At 44.6% G+C, this 20669-nt stretch overlaps 2 protein-coding genes and 1 long non-coding RNA gene across 11 annotated transcripts; 1 reads left to right on the top strand and 2 right to left on the bottom strand.

Moving 5' to 3' along the window:
- Nucleotides 1–452: 452 nt before the first annotated feature.
- On the bottom strand, nt 453–6015 carry LOC27208518 (heterogeneous nuclear ribonucleoprotein A1). 9 transcript variants are annotated; one of them, XM_016184082.3, is made up of 6 exons: nt 5822–6011; nt 4864–5353; nt 3118–3293; nt 2747–3053; nt 2368–2458; nt 453–590 (listed from the first exon to the last, which is right to left on the bottom strand). In XM_016184082.3, the coding sequence occupies exons 1-5, from the start codon at nt 5867–5869 to the stop codon at nt 2385–2387; spliced, it is 1095 nt and encodes a 364-aa protein (XP_016036701.1). In that variant the 5' UTR covers nt 5870–6011; the 3' UTR covers nt 453–590; nt 2368–2384. The 9 variants fall into 9 exon arrangements, with proteins under 9 accessions (XP_016036701.1, XP_039151611.1, XP_039151613.1 ...); XM_016184079.3 differs by lacking the exon at nt 453–590 and adding an exon at nt 1882–2006 and having other exon boundaries at nt 4864–5341; nt 5822–6012; XM_016184076.3 differs by lacking the exon at nt 453–590 and adding an exon at nt 1882–2006.
- A 464-nt stretch (nt 6016–6479) lies between these two features.
- LOC6729933 (zinc finger protein 330 homolog) lies at nt 6480–7723 on the top strand. Its single transcript, XM_002105199.4, has 2 exons — nt 6480–7051; nt 7145–7723. The coding sequence occupies exons 1-2, from the start codon at nt 6560–6562 to the stop codon at nt 7598–7600; spliced, it is 948 nt and encodes a 315-aa protein (XP_002105235.1). The 5' UTR covers nt 6480–6559; the 3' UTR covers nt 7601–7723.
- Nucleotides 7724–11668: 3945 nt separating this feature from the next.
- LOC123327256 lies at nt 11669–19329 on the bottom strand. Its single transcript, XR_006541864.1, has 2 exons — nt 18516–19329; nt 11669–18133 (listed from the first exon to the last, which is right to left on the bottom strand). It is a non-coding gene; the product is annotated as an uncharacterized LOC123327256 (long non-coding RNA).
- Nucleotides 19330–20669: the final 1340 nt, after the last annotated feature.

Genomic DNA, 20669 nt, shown 5'->3' with positions numbered 1-20669 from the left:
GCAGAAAACATATTCACCACTTAGAGAAGACTCAAACCAACCACAATGTTTTAAAAAAAAACGTTCCCATATATGAAGTAATTATGATTTTTAGTGGCTTGATATTAAATGCAACAAAATGAATGTTTTCAAAACTATTCAAATATATTTAACAGAATTTGTGGTTTCATGCTAATCAGGTTACATTCGCACAGCAATTATTGTCCATATACCGTTATTTTCCCCCATATGCGTCCTGGTGAAATTTAAATTAAAAATCATTTTCTTTGGTTTTCTGAAATTTCTTTATTCAAAGATTGTAAAAATTAAAATAAAAGAAAATAAAATGAAATAATAAATAAAAGTCGTATATTTACGATGCTGCAGAGGGGAAATCGTTCGTTCATCCATTCCATTCTCAAGTGCGACGAGCCGATTCAGACCATCTGAAAGTTACAACTTTTTCCGGATTTGGGATCTGCGGAGGATTACTTACCCAGAGGGAACCGAATCCCAGCGACGGAGTTGCTGGCAAACGCGGGCACCTTTCGTGGCTGCATTCAGTAGCGCGGCGGCAGTCTTTCAGCGCTTCGCATACTTTTCGCAGCCAACTGGCAACAGAAATTACAATAATATACATGGTTGTAAATGACATGGTACAGCAGGCGGGGGGCAAATCAAATAAAGGGGAAAAATGATTCCTGTTAAGCGAGTGAAAGGAGAACTCTCGAACGACGTTAATGGCCCGCCCACAACAAATGCTATAGTAAAGTACATAGTATACGAGATTCTTGGCTGGCTTTTGGACCTGGTCAGACTTGCTTCTTGCTCCTTGTTACCTCTGCAATACACTCCAAAATACACTCTCATTCTGATCGAGATCCTTTTGCTGATGGTGCTACAGAAATATAGAAAACTACGAAACTTTGGCTTAGCTGCTATATACTTTTTGTTCTTTCGTCAGAGTTTACATGAATTGGGGGACATTTGCGTATTTTTTTTGCATCTTGTATTTTTTAGCTACATTAAAATGTAAATTTTGTTAAGTATAATTGCGCTGACTCCTCAGACTGCTTGCTAAAAGGTATAAATTACAATAAAGGTTGTTTGTTGATCGGTTACATCTAAGCAGCGGAAGAGGTTATATCCATGTCGACACTTATTCAAAAATCTAAGTATCTAGGTTCCTCCACACACGGTCAGGTTCGCTTAGAACTTGAATAGTAAAATTATTTAGTCTAGGGTAGCGTGCGGATGTATGCAGAAGTCGCTCCGCACGCTCTACTCGATTTAATTCTATGAGAACTTAGCCTAGTAAAGTTGTAAAATGTAATACATGTTTTTATATATTTTGTGTTTTCTGCTCTGATTATCAAAAGTAGCTGGCAGCCGATGGACTAGAGAGCTGTCTGCAACCAAAGAAACATATCTCTCGGCTGCCGCCTTGAAGATTTACATAGCTGATTCGTTTATGACTGGTTGTTTTAAGTTGGTTGATTGGTTGCTTGTGTGGTGGAAATACAAATGTTTGGCCTGTCGTCGGCTTTGTGGATCTAATTACAATGTTACTTATGTGGATTGCTATAGTGGGTTGCAAATTATAGATTACAATTCTGTGGGTATTGGATAGTTTTCGATGCGCCTCTTGACATTCAATTTATCACCGCTTGCGAAGACAAATTGAATGGAATCCTGGTCACCTTCTGTGTACGTGTATTGCCACTTGCTGTGTTTCTTCTGTTTAGCTCACACACTGCTCTGCACTGCACTGCACTCTGTATTGGTCTGGTATGCTTGGTACTGATCTCTCTTTCTGTTCTAATCCAAGACTGAACCAAACTTCTTACGACTTCACTGCACTGCACTGATCCTGATCAATCAATCTGTAATGTTTGGTTTGTGGTGCTCGGAAAACTTCTTAGGACTATGAACGTGTGTTCATACTTCTTCATATTGATCATTGAATTGCGTATCGTTTACTTGACTTTGAATTTTGGGATTATACTGAGCGATTTTTACTTTATCACCTATAAAATGTCGATAAATGAGAAACGTTATTTAAAACAATTGGTATGCAAAAGGAGTTCTTAATTGGTTGATGGGTTTTTGTTCTCTAAATACTTAAAAGTGTAAATACGTATAAGTTTGTTGAGTAAGGTGGGTCGGACTGTCTCAGCCGTTTTGCTTTTTAGTCTCAATATGCTTTATAAAACTACCGAAAATGCCGATAAGGGCGCTATTAAAAAAAAAACAACTTATGTTTGTCAAATCAAGCGAAAGATTAATGGTCATACGGGATAGATAAGCGGTTGGTGGTTGGTTAATGGTCTGAATTCGCCTTGGACTATGTATATTTTGGTGTTAGTAGTGGTTATTTGGATGTCTCACCTCGTCCGGAATCTCTCTCAATATCTGCGGTTGTTGCCACCGTTATTGAAGCCCTGATTGTTGCCGCCATAGTTGCCTTGATTGCCACCGCCTAAAAGAAAACCCAGGATCGTTAGGAACATATCCAATCGTCTTTCTAGTCTAGTTTCTACACTGGTGGTGACTGTTCATAAAAAAAACTGTAACGTGGCTGCGTGTTACGTCGTACTGGGATTATCTTACATACGCATAACATAGCGAAGGCCATCGTCAGTTGATCTTACAGCGTTTAATAAGCTAACTGCCAAACTCTATCGACGCTCTAACAGTTAGGTGTCAGGGTACTGTGTCTTGCTATCTAGTTGTTATCAATACATCAACAGATGTGCTCTTTGCTCACCTGCTTTGAATCCACCACCTCCTTGGTAGGGCTGCATGCGATTGTTGTTGAAGTTGCCGCCACCGCGCTGAGGACCGCCGCCATAGTTCTGCTGGTAGCCTCCAAAATCATTGCCACCATTGTTCCAGTTGTTGCCGCCGCCTCCAAAGTTGCCGCCTCCATTGCCATTGTCCCACGGATTGTTATTGCCCCAGCTGTTGTTGCCACCGCCATAACCACCACCACCGCCGCCGCCGCCACCGAAGTTGTTGTTGCCCCAGTTGTCGTTACCCCCGCGGTTGTTGCCCCAGTTGTTGCCACCGTTGTTCTGCAATGCCAATTAACCAGTAATAAGTCTCAAATCGAATTGTTGGCGATCAATAAGTCCTTACCCAGTTGCCGCCACCATTCTGGTTGCCGTAGTTTCCACCGCCCATGTTTCCGCGGTTTCCACCGGCACGACCTCCCGGACCACCGCGTCCTCCGCCACCTCCCTGTTGGTCATTCTGCTTGGGCAGGGCCTTCTTCACGTCCACCATTTTGCCATTCAGCTGATGCTGCTTTTGCACTGCAAAAAGAAAGAGGGAAAGCACGCTATTAGTGGGATTCGAAAATAAATTTCCCCATATGGTGCATCCGGAGGATAGTGTGCCATATACTCTTTCATCATTGGTGCACAAACACCACCAACAACAACAATATAATACTGGCTGGGATTTCATCTTACAGTCACAAACGCCGCACGAGCACATCGAACATTGCTATGCGGAGCTGGGACTGTGGAATTTTAGCTAAAATTAGGATAGATATCCGATAGTACACTTCACCATTCGGTGCCTTTGATTTGCAGTTGTAACGAGGCTGCGTGTTACACAGAATTGATTTATAATATACATTCGCATAACATAGCTTAGCCGACGCTTAAATTAATCTCACAGCGTTTAAATAAAAACTATACAGGCGACTGTTTCAAGCCCGTCAATTTGTCAGTACTGTGACGTCCACGAAGGGGGTGATCTAGAAACTTTCTGATTAATCGGTTCGATAATCAAAGTGTGCCATATACTCTTTCATCGTTGATGCACGAACAGCACCAACAACAATGATATAATACTGGCTGGAATTTAATCTTACAGTCACAAACGCCGCACGAGCACATCAAACATTGCTACGCGGAGCTGGGACTGTGGAATCGTAGCTAATTACGATATATATATTCACGCTAAAAAATATTCACCATTCTGTACATTAGTCAGTAGACTAATTGTATACTCTTTCTGTTCATATAGTTGGTAAATCACTGATATTGTGCCTTATACTCTTTCATCGTTGATGCACGAACAGCGTCAACAACACGATATAATATGGGCTGGGTCTTTTATCTTACAGTCACAAACGCCGCATAAGCACATCGAACATTGCTATGCGGAGCTGGGACTGTGTATCGATTTCCATAATAACAATTAATTGAACTATTGTAACGAGGCTGCGTGTTACACTGAATAGGCGCAATGTTTACATTCGCATAACATAGCTTAGCCGACGCTTTGATTCATCTCACAGCGTTTAAAAAAAACTACCCTGGCGATGGTTTCAAACCAGTTAATTTGTCAGTACTGTGATTTTAGGAAACAGTTTTAGATTCAAGCTATATTGTGCCATATACTCTTTCATCGTTGATGCACGAACAGCACCAACAACAATGATATAATACTGGCTGGGATTTCATCTTACAGTCACAAACGCCGCACGAGCACATCAAACATTGCTATGCGGAGCTGGGACTGTGGATATATGGTAATAAATGCAATTTCATCGAATTTCTTGCTTATAGTTTACATTCGTTTATCCGACGCTGATGGACATTTGTGAGAAGCCTTACAATTTCCAGAGCTGATTGAGCATATAGATTAGGGGTTGTTGCAGCCGCATGTTGTTCAACGCCGCATACACAAATGGGGTTAATATTTACAATGTATACCATAAGATACGTATTCGTTTCCTGTGCAGATAATTCAATCTGTATTGTATAAAACTAACAAGGCAATGTGATTTTCCTAAAAAGCTACTCTCAAAGAAATACATGACTTCTAAACTATGCGCAATTTTGTCTAGATTAGGAAAATCGTTCTACTTACACACAACTTTGTCCACGGGATCGTAGTCGTCGAACTCGACGAAGGCGAATCCTCGCTTCTTGCCAGTCTCCTTGTCGATGACGATGTTGATGTCGACGATGTTGCCGAAGTTCTGGAAGTAGTCGCGGATGCTCTGCTCATCATGGTCGTCCTTGAGGGCGCCAACAAAGAGCTTCTTTACGGTGGCTCCGGCGTTCGGGGAATCGATGTCCTGGCGGGGAACAGCGCGCTTGGGCTCCACCACTCGACCGTCGATCTTGTGGGGACGCGACTTTTGCGCCTCATCAATCATGCTCGAGTGGGAATAGGTGATGAACCCGAATCCGCGGGATCGCTTTGTGCGCGGATCCTTCATGACCACCACGTCCACGATGTTGCCCCATTTCTCGAAGTGAGCCTTCAGGTTCTCGTCGGTGGTGCGGTAGTCCAAGCCACCGATGAACAGCTTGCGCATATGCTCCGGCTCGGTGATGGAGTCCTGAGCAAAGTCCTAAATTATTGATTTTATCAATGACTGTACATAACCTCACTTTCCGCCCTTGAGACACATGCGTAATTTTCAAAATGGCGACCGGCAAGGCGAGACACCCGTTTGCACGAAATTTCTAGACCCTTAATAACCAATACTTACATCATCATGGCCATTGGAGTTGCCGTTCTGATTCGAGTTTACCATTTTACTATTCCAAGAGTCGAGTAACTTCTATACTAACTATTTTTTGCCTTTGCAAATGGAGAAAGTCCCCTGACACACGAGACGAATGAAAAACTGAATACTGTGTGACCGTTTCTAAAAACCGATTAAACACAGCAGCTATTCGATAATACTAATACGATAACGATAATTTGACAGATAGATACCCTTGTTAATACAATACTTTTACAATATCTGTCCTCTTTCTTTTCACCATGCCTTAAAAATGTATGTAATATGTGTATTCTTTTGTATGCAACTTACATCTTGCTCCTCATTTTGACCGTTGTTCCAGTTGTCGTGACCACCCATTTCGAAGTACTTATAAATATCTAACTAAACTGCAATGATTTTATATTTCTTAACCAAACTAGCAAAATTACGACACTGAGAACGCTCACTATAGAAGTCGTTACCTCAGACTGAAAAAAAATTTTGATGTGACCACACAAGCCGTAGACAGACCTTAGCACAGCTCTTACAAAATACAAGCAAAGGCATTTGGTTACACTAAACGGTACTACCGCAGACATTATGACTTGCTTCCACTGAAAATCTGTGTCCGTCAAATAAGCAACGATAGCGGAACGGTGGAAATGGGAACATGCGGACGTGATTTATAAATCAAAAATGTAAACAAATCGAACTTTTCAAGAGATCTTACTATCTATGTAAGTCGTACATACTGTTTATTGGACTCATAGAGTAAATAAAATATGCAATTGATTATTTCCACTCGCAGAGCATGTTCCAAAGTGCACGCAGGGCCACTTTAAAGGACATTTCAGGAGAAAAAAAATTATCCACAGTGTTGAGAGGAGTTCAAAAGTATTTTTACTTATTAAAAATCAATTTTTATCAACGTTTACATTATTCTAGCTATTTTCAAGATTTAGCTACATATTTATTCGAAAGCTTTTTGTGGTATTTTTCGCCGCACCCGCAGTAGCCACACTGCCGCACACGTAAGGAAATAAGTTTTCTAGTTATTTGATTTCCAAAATGCCGAAAAAGAAAACTGGGCAGCGTAAGAAGGCCGAGAAGCAGAAGCTTCGCCTCAAGGAGATCCGCAGCAGGGAGGTTCCCCTGGCGGATTTGCCCTGCAATGCGCCAATGGAGTGCGACAAGTGCGAGAAGAAGCAGAAGTCGAGAGCCTTCTGCTACTTCTGCCAGAGCATTCAGAGATTACCCATTTGCGCCCAGTGCGGGAAGATCAAGTGCATGCTAAAGACCGGCGATTGCGTGGTCAAGCATCCGGGCGTCTACACAACGGGCCTCGGAATGGTGGGCGCCATCTGCGACTTTTGCGAGGCGTGGGTCTGCCACGGACGCAAGTGTCTCCAAAACCACGCCTGCACGTGTCCGCTGCAGAATGCGACCTGCCTGGAGTGCGAACGCGGTGTCTGGGAGCACGGCGGCCGCATTTTCAAGTGTTCCTTCTGCAACGGATTCCTGTGCGAGGACGATCAGTTCGAGCACCAGGCCAGCTGTCAGGTGGGTAACCAAAAATACTCATTAAGCTTTGTTTCGAACTTCCTTTCGAGATTTATGTAACGCCTTTTGGTAATGCAATCCATTCGATTTCAGGTGCTGGAGTCCGAGAACTACAAGTGTCAATCGTGCAACAAGCTGGGTCAGTACTCCTGCCTGCGCTGCAAGACCTGCTACTGCGAGGATCACGTTCGTCGCAAGGGCTTTAAGTACGACAAGAACAAGCCAATTCCGTGCCCCAAGTGCAACTACGATACTTCGGTGACCAAGGACCTCAGCATGTCCACTCGGTCGCACAAATTCGGGCGACAGCAACAAGGAGGCAACAGCGACGACGAGGAGGGATACGGTGGATACTATGGAGCGGGTGGCAGTGGCTACTATGGTGGCGCCGCCAGTGGTGGCTACTCCTACGGCGGTGATGATGATGAAGATGAGTCCGATGGAGACTACGAAGATGAAAGCGATGAAGACGATGATGATGATGAGGAAGAGGACGAGACCACAGAAAGTGAACCGGAGAAGGAAACCGACAAAAAGGCCACCAAATAAGGCTGAATTGTTTATATACTCGTAAATGGCCTTTTGTTAGTCCTCTAAGTGTGCGAATGAATTCTCGGCTGTGCACTCGTTTCTCTCGATGTAATAGGGAAATAAATTCTTTGTCAAATTGTAGAGCTTCCAAGTAGAAATTCTCTAAAATGCAACAAGCTGCAAGTGGGCTGTGGGCCAAAGTCGAAAGGTAAATGCGCAAGCAAATGCGAACCCAAATTCCACGAGGGAGGATAACTGGGGAACTGAGGGTGCGGATTGGAAATAATTCGACTGGGCAGGGAGGAGCAGCAGGGCCAACCCATACGCATATGATGATGGCGATGCCAACGGCTCTGCCAGCGCCAACTTCTCTGCTGATAGACTCATCCATCTCCAATCCACTTACGAGCGCAAATATTTACACAATTTACTCGAAAACGGAGGTATGAGCATATAATATTTCCAAAAACGATGGCAAACACACCACACACACCAAGCGAAAGACACGCACTTCGGCATTTGGGAATGTTTGGCAGTTAGGCAGAGCGGAACAGCAACAGCAATGGGTGATGGTTGCTGGGCCATGTGGGGCACGGGATGTGGGCAGGGACGGACCCATCATCAGGCTGAAACATTTTAGGCATTGCAAATCAATGAGCGGCCTGATGGAAGGGAGGAGCATAGTTCTTCTGCATATGAATGAAATCATATGTGGCGTTACTTATGTAGGCGAGTCCTGGGCGAGGATGTGGACGCATGGGGTCGGGGACTGGGTGGGTGAGTGGCAGGCAAATCAACTGTGTACATAATACAGATTAGTGTGAGAGGATATGGGATGCACATACAGTCGCGGTCGGAACAATAGTCCTCAGATTTAGTTCTTTAGTAGCTAATATTAAACATTTGCCATACGAACTTTAAAGTTGGATTGATACTAAGCATGTCCTTGGTGTTATATGTAATTACCCTTGCTAAGATACCCCCTGCTGTGGTTACTTACACGACCATACTTATGTATAGATCGGAGCAGCTTAATGGCCGCCTGCCAGCATTTGTGTCTGCATTTCAATCAAAATGGCCTGTCTATTCCGGCCGAGGCGATGTCCAAGCCATTGGAGTTAGGGCTACTCAACAAAATTAGAAACGGGGTGGCTTATGGTGGCCAGATGGAGGGGGTGTGCCATTTATGGACTGTGGGCTGTGGTGGTCAGTGCCAAACATCAATAATAATTTCATAAATGTAATCAGAGAGAGGCAAACAAGACCCGAGTCGAGTCACAGTGATTGAGCTCTTAATTGCACTGCGATATTAATCCTTGAGCCCACTCCGTCCAGCCAATTTGGTCACTTCCCATCACGATGACCGCCTTCATTAGCCGGAGTGCATTCTCAATTACCAGATGGATGGGTCTCGGGTTTAAAGTCTCGCTGGGATCAGGATTCCCAAGAAAAGCCAAACGCAAACTCTAATCACTTCCGATCAGCATTATCTACTGCTTATTTATGCAATGCCAATATTTTTGTCGGCCAAAGTCAAGCCATAACAAAAACACAGCCATGACCAAGGATTAAGGTGGGAAAATCCTGTGGACAATCCGAGGAACACGTGGAGAAGTCAAAAAGTACGGCTTATGGCCAAACGCAATTAGCGTTAATTACGATGCAAAACAGCCGGAGCGGCACAGCTTCCCATGGCTACGGGTTAAGGACTCTAGGATTTCAGGATTCAGCAGGTCCTTGCGGCCACTTGAGGTTTAATTTAATTTCATCTTGCGTCTGCCGCAGCGTTGCTCGCTTCAAGTGATTGCGCCATGGGATTGGATTGGATTGGACAGGATTGGTTGGGATGGTCTAGGTAGTTTGGATTCGGTGGGGGTGGTATCTAACGTCATCATCAACATCAGCCATATCCACATCCACTTCGCCATCGACGTTCGTCAAAGCTGGCGATGATTGATGGTGCGTAATTTGGAAAATTAGAACCAGGATACGCAGCGAAAAAGGGGTGGCTCTCGTTTTCAGCGTACTTTTTTATTCGGCCCCTGCTAATGTTGTTGGCACAACAAGGTGTGTCCTGGTATCGGTCCGTATGCCGCGTGTCCTGCCGCCGCTCGCCGCTTGCGGACGCGTGTTTTGCGTCCAGCAAAGTAGCGCGTGGTTATTAGAAAACAATTTAATTAAATATTCACTTGAACCGGCAACACCAACACAACGTGGTCCGGTGGAAAAGCGTAGGCAGTGCCACGGAGATGGCCTCACTTTCCCATCATAAAGCGCTCAAACAATGGCCATCAATATTAAACGATGTTGTTCGGTGTCCATTTAGAGCGCTCCAGTTGCTCGTCCTTGTTGTTTTAGCCGTCCTCACTGGTCCGTGATGTAATGTGAGAAAGTTTTTTCTCCTTTTTTGTTGTTGTTCGGTCCGCGGTCGAGTTTCTGGGCAGCGGATGGAATGGGAACCCAAGTTTCTGGTCTGCGCTTTTCGACGCGGGGTACGCCTTTGATCTACTTCGTCCTGTGGGCGAGTCCCTGAGAATAAGTTCTCAAAATAACGGCGGGTTAATTGACCCTTGCCTTCCCCAGAGAAAAGTGTCGCCGACTGATTTATATGTTATTATATTATATGGAGTGGTATTATTAATATCCAACTATAGATTCTTTATAAAACCCGCCAAGGACCTAATTCGAATTAGCACACTTCCGCAGACAACAGCATCTATGATCCTTGCCGAAAGCTGTTAGAAAGTCATCGCCATCGAGTCGGAAAAGAGCTTCGTCCAGGTGTGCCGCACTGCACCCGCACAGCAGGACTGAGCGAAGGCAGAAGCTACTGTGCCGGGAAAGCGACACCAGGAGGCCCGCCCGCACACAGGCGATTCAATGGAGAAGTCACGGCAGGACAATGGGAAAGTCGTTGGCTGTCTAATTGCATCAGCGGCGCTTCCCTGGGCACGCGACCCGCTGCGCCTCACCTGCAATTAAACTGTCGCATTAGGAGCAACATGCACGGCTCTTCGCCAGAAATTCAAAGTGATGACGCAGCCAGAAAAGCGATTCCGGAACACAATCGAATGGCCTGGGTGGGTGGGAGTTGGTTTACGGCATGTAACAATTGAGGGTCACGTGTCGGCGGCGGGGGATGGAGGGCGGCGAAACTTGGACCTGAAACGAGCTTCCACCAGCCAAAAGTTTGGCTTAGGGATTAGCCGCACGCCGTGTCGGTGGTTTCTCCTTTTGCCATTGTGTTTGCCAACGCAGCTACATACTTTGCACCCGGCAAGCCGCCTAATGAAAGCAAATCTCCGAATTAATTTCAAACGAATTTGTTTTGATGCCACGATAAGCCGTCGTCTCAACTGGCTGCAAAAAAAAGGGGCAGTCGCAGGAAGCAAAAAATCTCGCCAGCGCTTGCCATTTAGCCCACTGAGCCCACTGAATCCGCCCATTCTGGCCCGTTTTGATTTCTGTCAATAGCCCGGCGGGCTGGCACTTGAGCGGCGAGACGCTCCGCTCTGCCATCGAGCGAAGCTGAATTTTGCAATACGCCCGAGGGTCCTGGTTCGAACCCCACTTCCCCTCACTCCAAACCATTCCACTCACCCACACACGCGCGCGCGCTTTGCATTACAATTGGTAAGCGGGCACGCCCACCTACGCGTCCCACGCCCACGGCGTGCTACAGTTATTAACCTCAGCTTACACTGGACTGCAAGGAAATACATAGCTTAGGTTTTTGCTCACTTGGGTGACCAGGATATACACTCATCATCATTCACCACAATTCGCTACTACTATACTAAGCTACTAAATTTTATCCATATTTTATACATATTTCCAAAACTATATCCATCCATCATATCATTTTGCAGTTTTATAATATATTTCCATTATAATGCTCATCATTGATCAGAATAAGTGAAATGTAAAATGTTCACTGACACATTATAAAAATCTGATTACCAAACCCAACTTACTACTGTCCAGATTTACCGCCCTAAGTTTGTGTTGGCCAGTGTAGTTTGCCTGCGGCTAACAGTGTAATTAAAGTAGTTGCGGTCGATTGTAATAATGTCGATGATGATGCCGATGATTATGATGACCCGCACTTGTCGTGAAGCACCAGTTGAAACGGCCTGGGAATCTATTTGCTCGCACATCCATCCCATTACATGTCCTGGATTTCGAGTCCTGCCACTTGTCCTTCCTCCAGCGGCCGCGTGCTCTGCACGTGAACTGCCATGATTATGATCGCAATCTCGCATGCAATCGCCGGTGGGAAAAGTGTGGGAGCGTCTCCTCCTCCTCGCAGGCATCAGCACAGCACTCATCAGCGGGCCATTATAGATGGCTAAATTATTTATTGTCAACAGTGTGTATGGTCGAGAAATCGCATTTATATATGCCAGTGGGCCATTGTCTTTGCATCTGTCTCTGCGGCAGCAACAGCAACTCAATGTCAAGATTAATCGCCAGCTGTGGGACGAGGCTGGCGGACAGGTAACACATCGAGCGAATCAAGCCAGACCAGGAGTCAGACTTCTATATGTTGGGTATATGCCGTGTATTTGCCGGGGGTAACAATGAAATATTGAAATGAAAAAAATTTCAAGTTCGGCAGCTTGTCAAGTGGCACTTGTCGTCAGTTGAACGTCACGGCGTTCGGGCACTTTGTCAATTCAAGTGAAATTTTTATTAATTTCGTTTTTTAAACCGTACTATAAGTATGTATGCCCTGTGACAGATACGATTGTGTGCCCTGTGTGCATTCACACTGATATGTGTGTTATTGAAAGGTTCTCGATGCACGTCCTCATCAATGGCAGCCATTAGTTGTTGTTTAATGCTAACTAATTGCCGGCAATTCGTCAGCGGCCAGTTCCCGAAAAACCATCTCATCGTGATCCTAAAACCGGCGGTGCCTTTGTGCCGCGTCGGGTGACCTGTATCCTTAATTTCTGGCCGATCTCCTCTTTGGCCACCATATGCACCCTTCGCTGGCCGGCTTTGTTGCCAATTGACAGTTGTAAATGTTTGTTGTAAATTGTGCTTTAGAGGTGCTAATAGAGTGCCACCGCCGTGCGCGTTTTCCCAAGTTCTTCGTTTGGGTTTATGCTTCCAGATTCCTGTTTTCTTCTTCAGCTTCGTCTTGGATTTTTGATTGAGTTGCCCCCCAAACAGAAAATCAATGAACTCTGCTGGTGGACACAAGGTACCACCTTTTTATGATGCTTTTGGCCGCCGCCTGGCGGAGATCTCTTTGATTTCGCACCGACCGAGTGAATCACAAGAACTTCACACCACAACTTCAGTTCTGGAATATTGGGGAGCGGGGTTTGGGGACTTGGGGATCGGGGCAGGAATCAAATCAACGGCTTCTGCTGCAGTAGCTGTCAAGTGCAAACTATTTATGAAGTGGCGGATCTTTGTTTGTCCAGCAAATTATTGTGGCCGGCCATAAAAGGCATTGTGTTTTAGTGCCACTTGATTTTTAGTGAAAGGGAAATTGGCGTTCTATGCTTCTCTATTTTTAATTTTTAGACATCTTTATAAGTGCATTTCATATCCATATTTGTATTCAACTATTTATATTCATAGATTTTAGGTTTAGTTTCTTATGGTTTCCCGTGAGTTTTCCCTACTTTCACTTATCGATTGATTCAGACTTTCAGTTTTGCCGAGCACTTCTGGGCTGTTTGCTCAGGATGTCATTGACTTTGTAGCTTTGACTTTGGTGCAGCCGAGTGTAACAATTATGGGCAGCAGCGACTTGGAAAACAAACACACCTCCCGTGCCGAAAAGGTGCCACACATTTCCCAAATTATAGTAACCGACTTTTAGTCACAAATTTGGCCATTATTAAATTAACGCTTTCGCCGATTGCTGCGTCATCGGGTGGAGGGGAGGGGGTTGGATTTTTATCCTGTGCTGCCCGTTATGCGTCGAAGGATGTTCAGTCACTGCCAGATATGAGCATATGCATGCCCTGCAGAGTCCCAGTCAGAGAGTTGGAACCAAAGAGGCAGAGACAGCTCGGGCTAACAAGGGTGCCGCATGTCCAGTTGAAATGCCAATGACTTGCCATTTTCGATGGCACTTGGCACGTCAGCCGCCCGTCACGTCATGGGTAGACCGGGCCAAAACCAAAACTAAAAACCGGGAGAGCCGTCGCTCGCAGGCCGTGGTAAGTCGGTACGACCCATGGATCGGATGCATCCAAAATTCTCTTATCAAGCGCCATCGATGGACCACACACGACGCAGCGGTGCTGCATTTAACAACTCCGTGGTACACCTAACACGTTCTTATCAGTCGGGCCAAGTCGCAACCAGATGGCGACGAGCAAAATGATGAGATGACTCTTACAAAACGATGAAGACAAGCTGCGGAGCTCCGGACTGACTTTTGGCTGCTCGTTGGATGCGCACGCATCATCGGGTAAGCGCCACTTATGTCACTTGTGCCGTTGATGTAGAGATGGAGCCTCCAGTGGAGCACATGAGCACTCACCACATGCAGCTCCAACTCCAACTCCAAGCTTTGCGTTCCACACAGAAAAGAATTGTGGTCTACATATGGGATGTATTTATGACCTTGAATTTAAACTATTTTTAAAAGGCATTTTACTTCTTAAAATTCGTTTATTTTATATATTTCTTAGTAATATTTTCATAATACATATGCAGCTTATCTTTAAAATATGAGAGTCTTACTTGGCTGTAAGTTAATGGGTAAAATACTGTATATATATACATTGAGTATTAGTATTAAGTGGTTCTAATGAACTACATTTCTTTCAGTGCAGCTCCAGTTTGTGCTGTTTCCATGTTGGTGGTGGTGGTGGTGCTGGTGCTATTGTTGCTGGTGTTGCTACTTCATAATGTGCTGGGTCTTGATGGGATTAACACAAACGGGCAACACATCTCAAGCATCCGAAGCTGTGTGCCAGTTTGGTGTTTTTACTTTTCGTTTTTACGCAGTCATCACCGTGATCAACAGCCATGCTCTTCAGGTCTCCATCTCCATCGCCAACTCGAACTCCGGAGTCTGGAGCTCTTCAGCGATCGGAGTTCCAGCTTTGGACGACTCCGATCTGCGATCTCCGATCTACGAGATCTCGGAGATCGCTGCGCTGTCTGCCTTGGCTGAAGAGCTAATTTTCATGTCAGGCCGCACAAAAGTTTATGAATGATAGCCAGAAAATGGCAAACCGGTATTCAAATTGTATTTATTTTATTATTTACCGATGCCATTGCTTAAATCTCGTTGTAAATTGATTAATGCTCGGCGACGGGCTCGTATCGCCACTGGTCATCGGTTGTCATTGTTTTCGGAAGTAATTAAGACCCAATCGGACGGGCCAGAGTAAATAAAACTCCAATCATATTTGCTTTGGCGTTTCGACACTCAAAAAATCACAACGCCACTGTGATAAGTCGGTTCCAGTTCCAGTTCCAGCTGTAGTGATAGCTGTGGTTATGGTTGTACTACTGGAACCCCAAGTGGACGCCACCCATAAACCTGCATCTATCTGTGATACGGGGGCCCCAGCTTGTAAATCAATAAACTACCGAAGAGTTTGGGCTTACAGCCCCTCAAAAAAGAACTATATGCCCAGTCCAAAGCTAGCCATCCATATCCCTCCGATGTGACATATTCCGCTCTACAACAATTAATTGAATTGTTTGTACGGACATGTGTAGATACAAATGTATCTTTGTAGCTGTATCTGTATCTGTATCTGTCTTCGTATCTGTATCTTGAGCTGGAGCTGCGTGTGAACACGGCCACTCAATAACGCGCAGCACGATAACAATAATTTTTTCGACAATTTGACAGCTTTTCGGCTGCCGCAGCGCAACGCTCGTCATTGAAATGGGCGGCTTCTGGGCCCAGGCTCAGTTCATAACATATTGTTAGATAGTTAGATAGGTAGATAAAAAACACACAGTTTTTTTGAGGGGGGACTTTATAAAACTGGCAGCAGTCTCGTTGTCGCCACTGCCATGCTACAATGTTCGCCGCTGGAAAGTTAATTTTTCAGGCAACGAATATGTAATTAGCAGCCTGGTGCTAAGTTGCATGGGTATTTTGAGAGGAGTGGATAGAAGAAATCTGTATCTTCGGACGCGAGCTGAACAAAACATTCTTTCGCATGATCAATATGGGCGGTGGTGGTGGTCACTCTCGAAATCCCAGCTAAAGTTTGGGGTTGCATAAACTGGTTTGGTGGGAGAAAACCGGCTCTCGGGGTTCTAATCAACTAAATCGATTGGAGCGATTCCAGCCAAAATATAATTTGTTTGGAAAATTACTTAAGATCGGATAAACATGGATTAAAAATCTGCTGTGAAATTAAGTTAAACAAATTAGGAACAATTGGTCAAAGTGGTACCTATTTTAACTACAATGTGTGCTTATGTTAAATGTTACATAAGATCACTTGAATTTAGAAATAAATAATTGGGAATGCCTTAGTAAAATTAATTAAAGACAAACAGTGGCACTTATTAGCTACTATTTTAGTTTAGAAAAAATGCTTACATAATTTGAAATATGGCGTATATTTTCTATTTACCCCACAAATTAAAATGGAATTCCGCTGTTTGGATTGCATGTGAGGGGTTCACCTCTTCTGCGGATTCTTAATTAAAAGAATAGAATTCGCTGTTTTCTTGGGGGCCGGTGGAAATAAGGTCGCCAGGGCCTTAATAGCACTGCTTTCCCGTGTTTGCACAAAGATAAAAACCAGAAACTTTATAGCCACCCGCAGCCAAATAGATAAAATGGAAATAATCAAGCAAAAGCGCGACTAGGCTCTGATTTATGCGATATCTAGAGTCGTAGCCCCATGGGCTCCCCAGCGATAAGGCACGCACCCCAAAATGCGCCAAATTCCCTCGATTCCCAAACTGCATCGCCCGATTCGAACCCCGAGTACTGGGGCCCTTGGAAAAGTGCAGTTTTCGGTTTCCGTCACTGTTTCGAGTGCAAACAGCGGCGGGCAGGGAGGGAAAAATGTGAATCACGATGACGACGGCTGACGCGCCAAAAACTGATAAGGCCGCGAGGGAAAATCACATGTGAAAGTAGGGAAAGAGGAAAATCTTGAGGCGGCTAAAGGTGCGCTGCGCGGCTGAGTGTGCCGGCAAACACACTCGCCAGATAAATTGTGAAACGGAAATGAAACACCTACGCAAATAGTGAAAACGGCGATGTTGTGCAGACACAGCCGCAAACAAGCAACATCCTAATTTAGATAAGAGCCGCTTTATGGCCCCGAAGAAAGTAATTTCGATCCTGAAACCCATACATATATCCGCAGCGTTCTAATTAATGCAGCGTCCCGCTCGCCAGCACCCTTTCGACCCATTTGCTCTAGTTTCGCCGTCACCTTTGGCCCCAGGTACATAAGGAACTATATACCCTACATACTCGCTGGATGCTGGACTGTCGGGATGCGGTTCTTTGGGCCATTGTCTGCGTGGCCGGGGCAGCCATAAAATTGGCATTGTTTTCTATGGTAAACACGCGCGCAATGCGGTCGTAAAACAAAAGACGCTTTTATGGTTACGCTCATTACGGCACACGCAGTACAAAGAACAAGATACACACGCAGCCGCAGATACAGATACGGATACGCATACCGATTCACAGAGCCATGGCAAAATACCTGGCAGATACACCCCACACTCAAAATGCTCCATAAAAAGCGGCAATTCTAAATTGAATATTGAAATCTAAAATAAAACTTTCTATCTAATCTTAGCTGTTTAAACAATTTGCTGTTTGGTCTATGTAGAGCAAAATCAAGAGTAAAAAACAAGAGTATATCTACGAAAACAAAACGCATTAAAACTGTTCAATAATGCAAGCTAACACTTTTCTAATGAATTTCATGGAAAAGTTAATGCAAATTAGTTGAAAAAAACCGAAACAAGATTTAAATGCCAGCGTAAACCGGATAATCTGCATTTTTTTTTAGTATTGAGTGACATAAACAAAATATATATGTTTTTAAATTGACAGAAAACCCCTTCTTTAATTTGCATACACTCCCAAGATTCTCAATACAGTATATCCATTTAATTATCCGAAGCAGAATCGTTAAGTAAACTTCATGAAACACTGCAAGATCTCGAATTGTTTGCGCTGCATATTAGAACTTTGCGATCATCTGTTGCTGCTGTTGCAAACGGTTAAATAATCACTAATGAGCCCCGATAATTGGGTTAAGCCAAAAAATACAAAGCAAATAAAACAACGAAAACCGTTTAAACGACATTGATATGGATGTCCATCGTCCGATGTCCGATGGTTGTCGGGTATTTTAATTTGTGTGAAAATATTGTTCAAACAAATAAATCAACAATAACCAATAATAACAATAAAAATAAATATTATTCGTATTATGCCACCACGCCGATATAGATATAGAAACAGATACAGCTGCGGACGTCATCTATCTGAGAAATGTTGGTCAAATGCTCCGGTGGATATATGTATATGATTTTGTAAAGTCATTGCCACACGGCGCATGCGTCACATAAATGCTTAAAACAAACAGAAAGCGCAGCATTTTAAAGCCATATCAACAAAAATCAAAACAAAGCGGCAAAAAAGTAGTAAAGCAAATATTTTCCATAAATATACATTTATACATTGTTGGGGCGCCAACAATTGAAACTAATTAAAAAGTTTGGGCATGGCTTAGATCCGAATATAGCCGACTGTATCAAAAAGGCAGCCAATCTGAATCCGAATCGCAATGTGAATCCGACCTACAGTGGCGCGCTTTTAAAGCAAATAAATAAATAGATAAATGACTAAAGGTAAATAAGTACACATTTTTGGACTGCCTGGCATTACTATTTGCAGAGAGTCTACGCCAAAAAAGCACACATTTGATGCGCTCCGAACAACCAAAGTACCTACCAACCCAACGCCCACACGGCAAACATTAATGAGCCAAAGCCACTTGAATTGCCTGTGAAATACAATAAAAATATTAAATATTTAAGCACATTACGGTTATTAGAAGCGCACATAAGGATTTGAGTACATATGTGCTCAGTCACCGAAAGTGTTTGATGTTTAATGATCATCATGATGGGATATAGATATCCGAGTGGCAAGCCAAACAATGTTAAAAAGGTTAAATATTATGAATACCTTTGTGGAGCGAAAGATTTTTTCCTGATTCAGTTTCGCTTATCTCTCAATCTTATCTAGCCCATGGTTATTGTAAACAATTATTCAAACAATTTGAAGATAATCTTGAATATGATAAAAATATTACTCAGTAGTGCTTTTGTGAAGGCAAACGGCTCTATATAACATGATCATTAGTCATTTTAATAACTCGGAAATGGGGCGATCATAAAACTGTGATTTCAACCACAAGTGAAATGTTTCATTGCATTTCATTGATAATTTGAAATATTCTAGGTCTCTGCGCCTAGATGCAGGCTACAAAAACGTGAGAGGAAAAGAAACTGCTGCATTGACAAATGGAAAAGTAATGCGGAAATTCCCCGCTTTTCCTCCAGCTCAGGTAGATCTTAATTGAGCAAAACATTCATTGAGAAACGAGACAATCGTCCTTTTATGACTCGCAATAATGAGCCTGGCTCACACACACACACTCTCACGGATTGGCACACACTCGCACACAGACACACACACACACACAGGCACTCGCAGATACACTTGGCCAAACGAAAGGGTTAAGCGGAATAGGAAAGGCGTCTATGGTTTATGGCCCGAAATTAGAATGCGTTTTAACCGGGACCATAAACGTGGATAGATGGCCGGGATACCAGGAAGTAGCCGCCAGCACGCGCTATCAATGAACTGTGGATGCTCGTGTTTCGGGTATCTCAGGTAGGATGCAGTGGGATGCTCGGATGAGATGCGGATGATGCTGGCCAGATGCAGAACTGGGTCACTTTCGCAATGACTTGCCAAAAAGGTGAACTGCGCCGCTGGTCTGATGATTTGCTGCTGCCGCTCGCGATGCCTCGCCACGAATGCGAATGGGAATGAATGAGAGTGACATTGGCATACCTTAACCTCAAAAGGGAAAAAGCGGTGCGGATACGGAAAAAACTGGCTGAAAAAACACACACAGATATTATTAAATGTCTTGTTTGGGAGCCAAACCCAGCCAAGCCAAGCCAGGCCAGACCAAAGCACTCGGTCTTTTTGTTTCTCTCGAAAAACAGAGCGTCGTCGCATTCTCAGTCTCCCCAGAGATTCGGTCTCCAGAACCCGTCTTAATGGTCTTTTTTCCACATTTTTTCTTTTTATTTTCTGATAGCACGCTACGGCGAGAAGGAGAGCGAGCGATTATTGATCGCATTAGGGAAAATCGTTAACTGTAACATGGCGTCGCTCAGCATTAGGCTAGGCCACTGCGGGTGTATCTGCAGCTGTGTGCGTATCCGGTATCTCTGCCCGTGTATCTGTGTCCGCACGGCTGAGGGTGTGTGAGTGGAGGGCGTTGCTGACGGCGGCCTGGCCACGCCCCCCCAATGGCCAGTTGCCTGGCAACCGGCCCTGCTCTGTTGATACAAGAGGCCAGCCGACCAATGCGCTTGCGCCGTAGCACCACTGTGTACGTAAGAGAACCGCCGCCTGTCATTGGTAACTCCGCCAGGGTGGTGGTGAGACGCACTATACCGCCGGGCCATTGGCGAGAACGAGTCGGAGCTGGTGCTGCCCGGGCGCGTCGCTGCTGCCGCCGCCGCCGCTGCAGACGCCGACGTCGGCCGAGGCACTTGAGCGCGGCTCGAACAATATTTGTTGGCAGCAAGCGCAAGCCAAATAGTAGACAAGCGTTCCCCTCTGCAAACAGTCACATTCAAGAGCTCAAGCCAAAGAGACACTCGAGCGGACCAGCAGCTAAAGCGGCAACGGCAACAGCAGCATCAGCCAAAGCAGCAAAAGCAAAAGCAGCAGCAGCAAAAGCAGCAGCACAGCACAGCACAACTCCCAGCTTCAGACTTCAGTGGCCAACAGCCAGCTAGATATTCACGTTCGTGCGTCGGTGTTTTGTGGCCGCTCGGTGCGGCAGACAACAAAAATCAC

Source organism: Drosophila simulans, chromosome 3R (genome assembly GCF_016746395.2).
Source record: "Drosophila simulans strain w501 chromosome 3R, Prin_Dsim_3.1, whole genome shotgun sequence".
Lineage (NCBI taxonomy): Eukaryota > Metazoa > Arthropoda > Insecta > Diptera > Drosophilidae > Drosophila > Drosophila simulans.
The sequence above is the reverse complement of the archived record's forward strand: the minus strand, read 5'-3'. Positions and strand labels throughout refer to the sequence as shown.

Excerpts from the sequence above, each read along its gene's own strand:
- LOC27208518 (XM_039295677.2), bottom strand. The coding sequence starts at position 5,869 with ATGGGTGGTCACGACAACTGGAACAACGGTCAAAATGAGGAGCAAGAT. Across the intron at positions 3,294-4,863 it reads TCCCGTGGACAAAGTTGTGT|TGCAAAAGCAGCATCAGCTG; the intron begins GTAAGTAGAACG and ends TTCTTTTTGCAG. Across the intron at positions 2,007-2,746 it reads AGGTGGTGGATTCAAAGCAG|GTGATAAAGTAAAAATCGCT; the intron begins GTGAGCAAAGAG and ends GACATTTTATAG.
- LOC6729933 (XM_002105199.4), top strand. The coding sequence starts at position 6,560 with ATGCCGAAAAAGAAAACTGGGCAGCGTAAGAAGGCCGAGAAGCAGAAG. Across the intron at positions 7,052-7,144 it reads AGCACCAGGCCAGCTGTCAG|GTGCTGGAGTCCGAGAACTA; the intron begins GTGGGTAACCAA and ends ATTCGATTTCAG.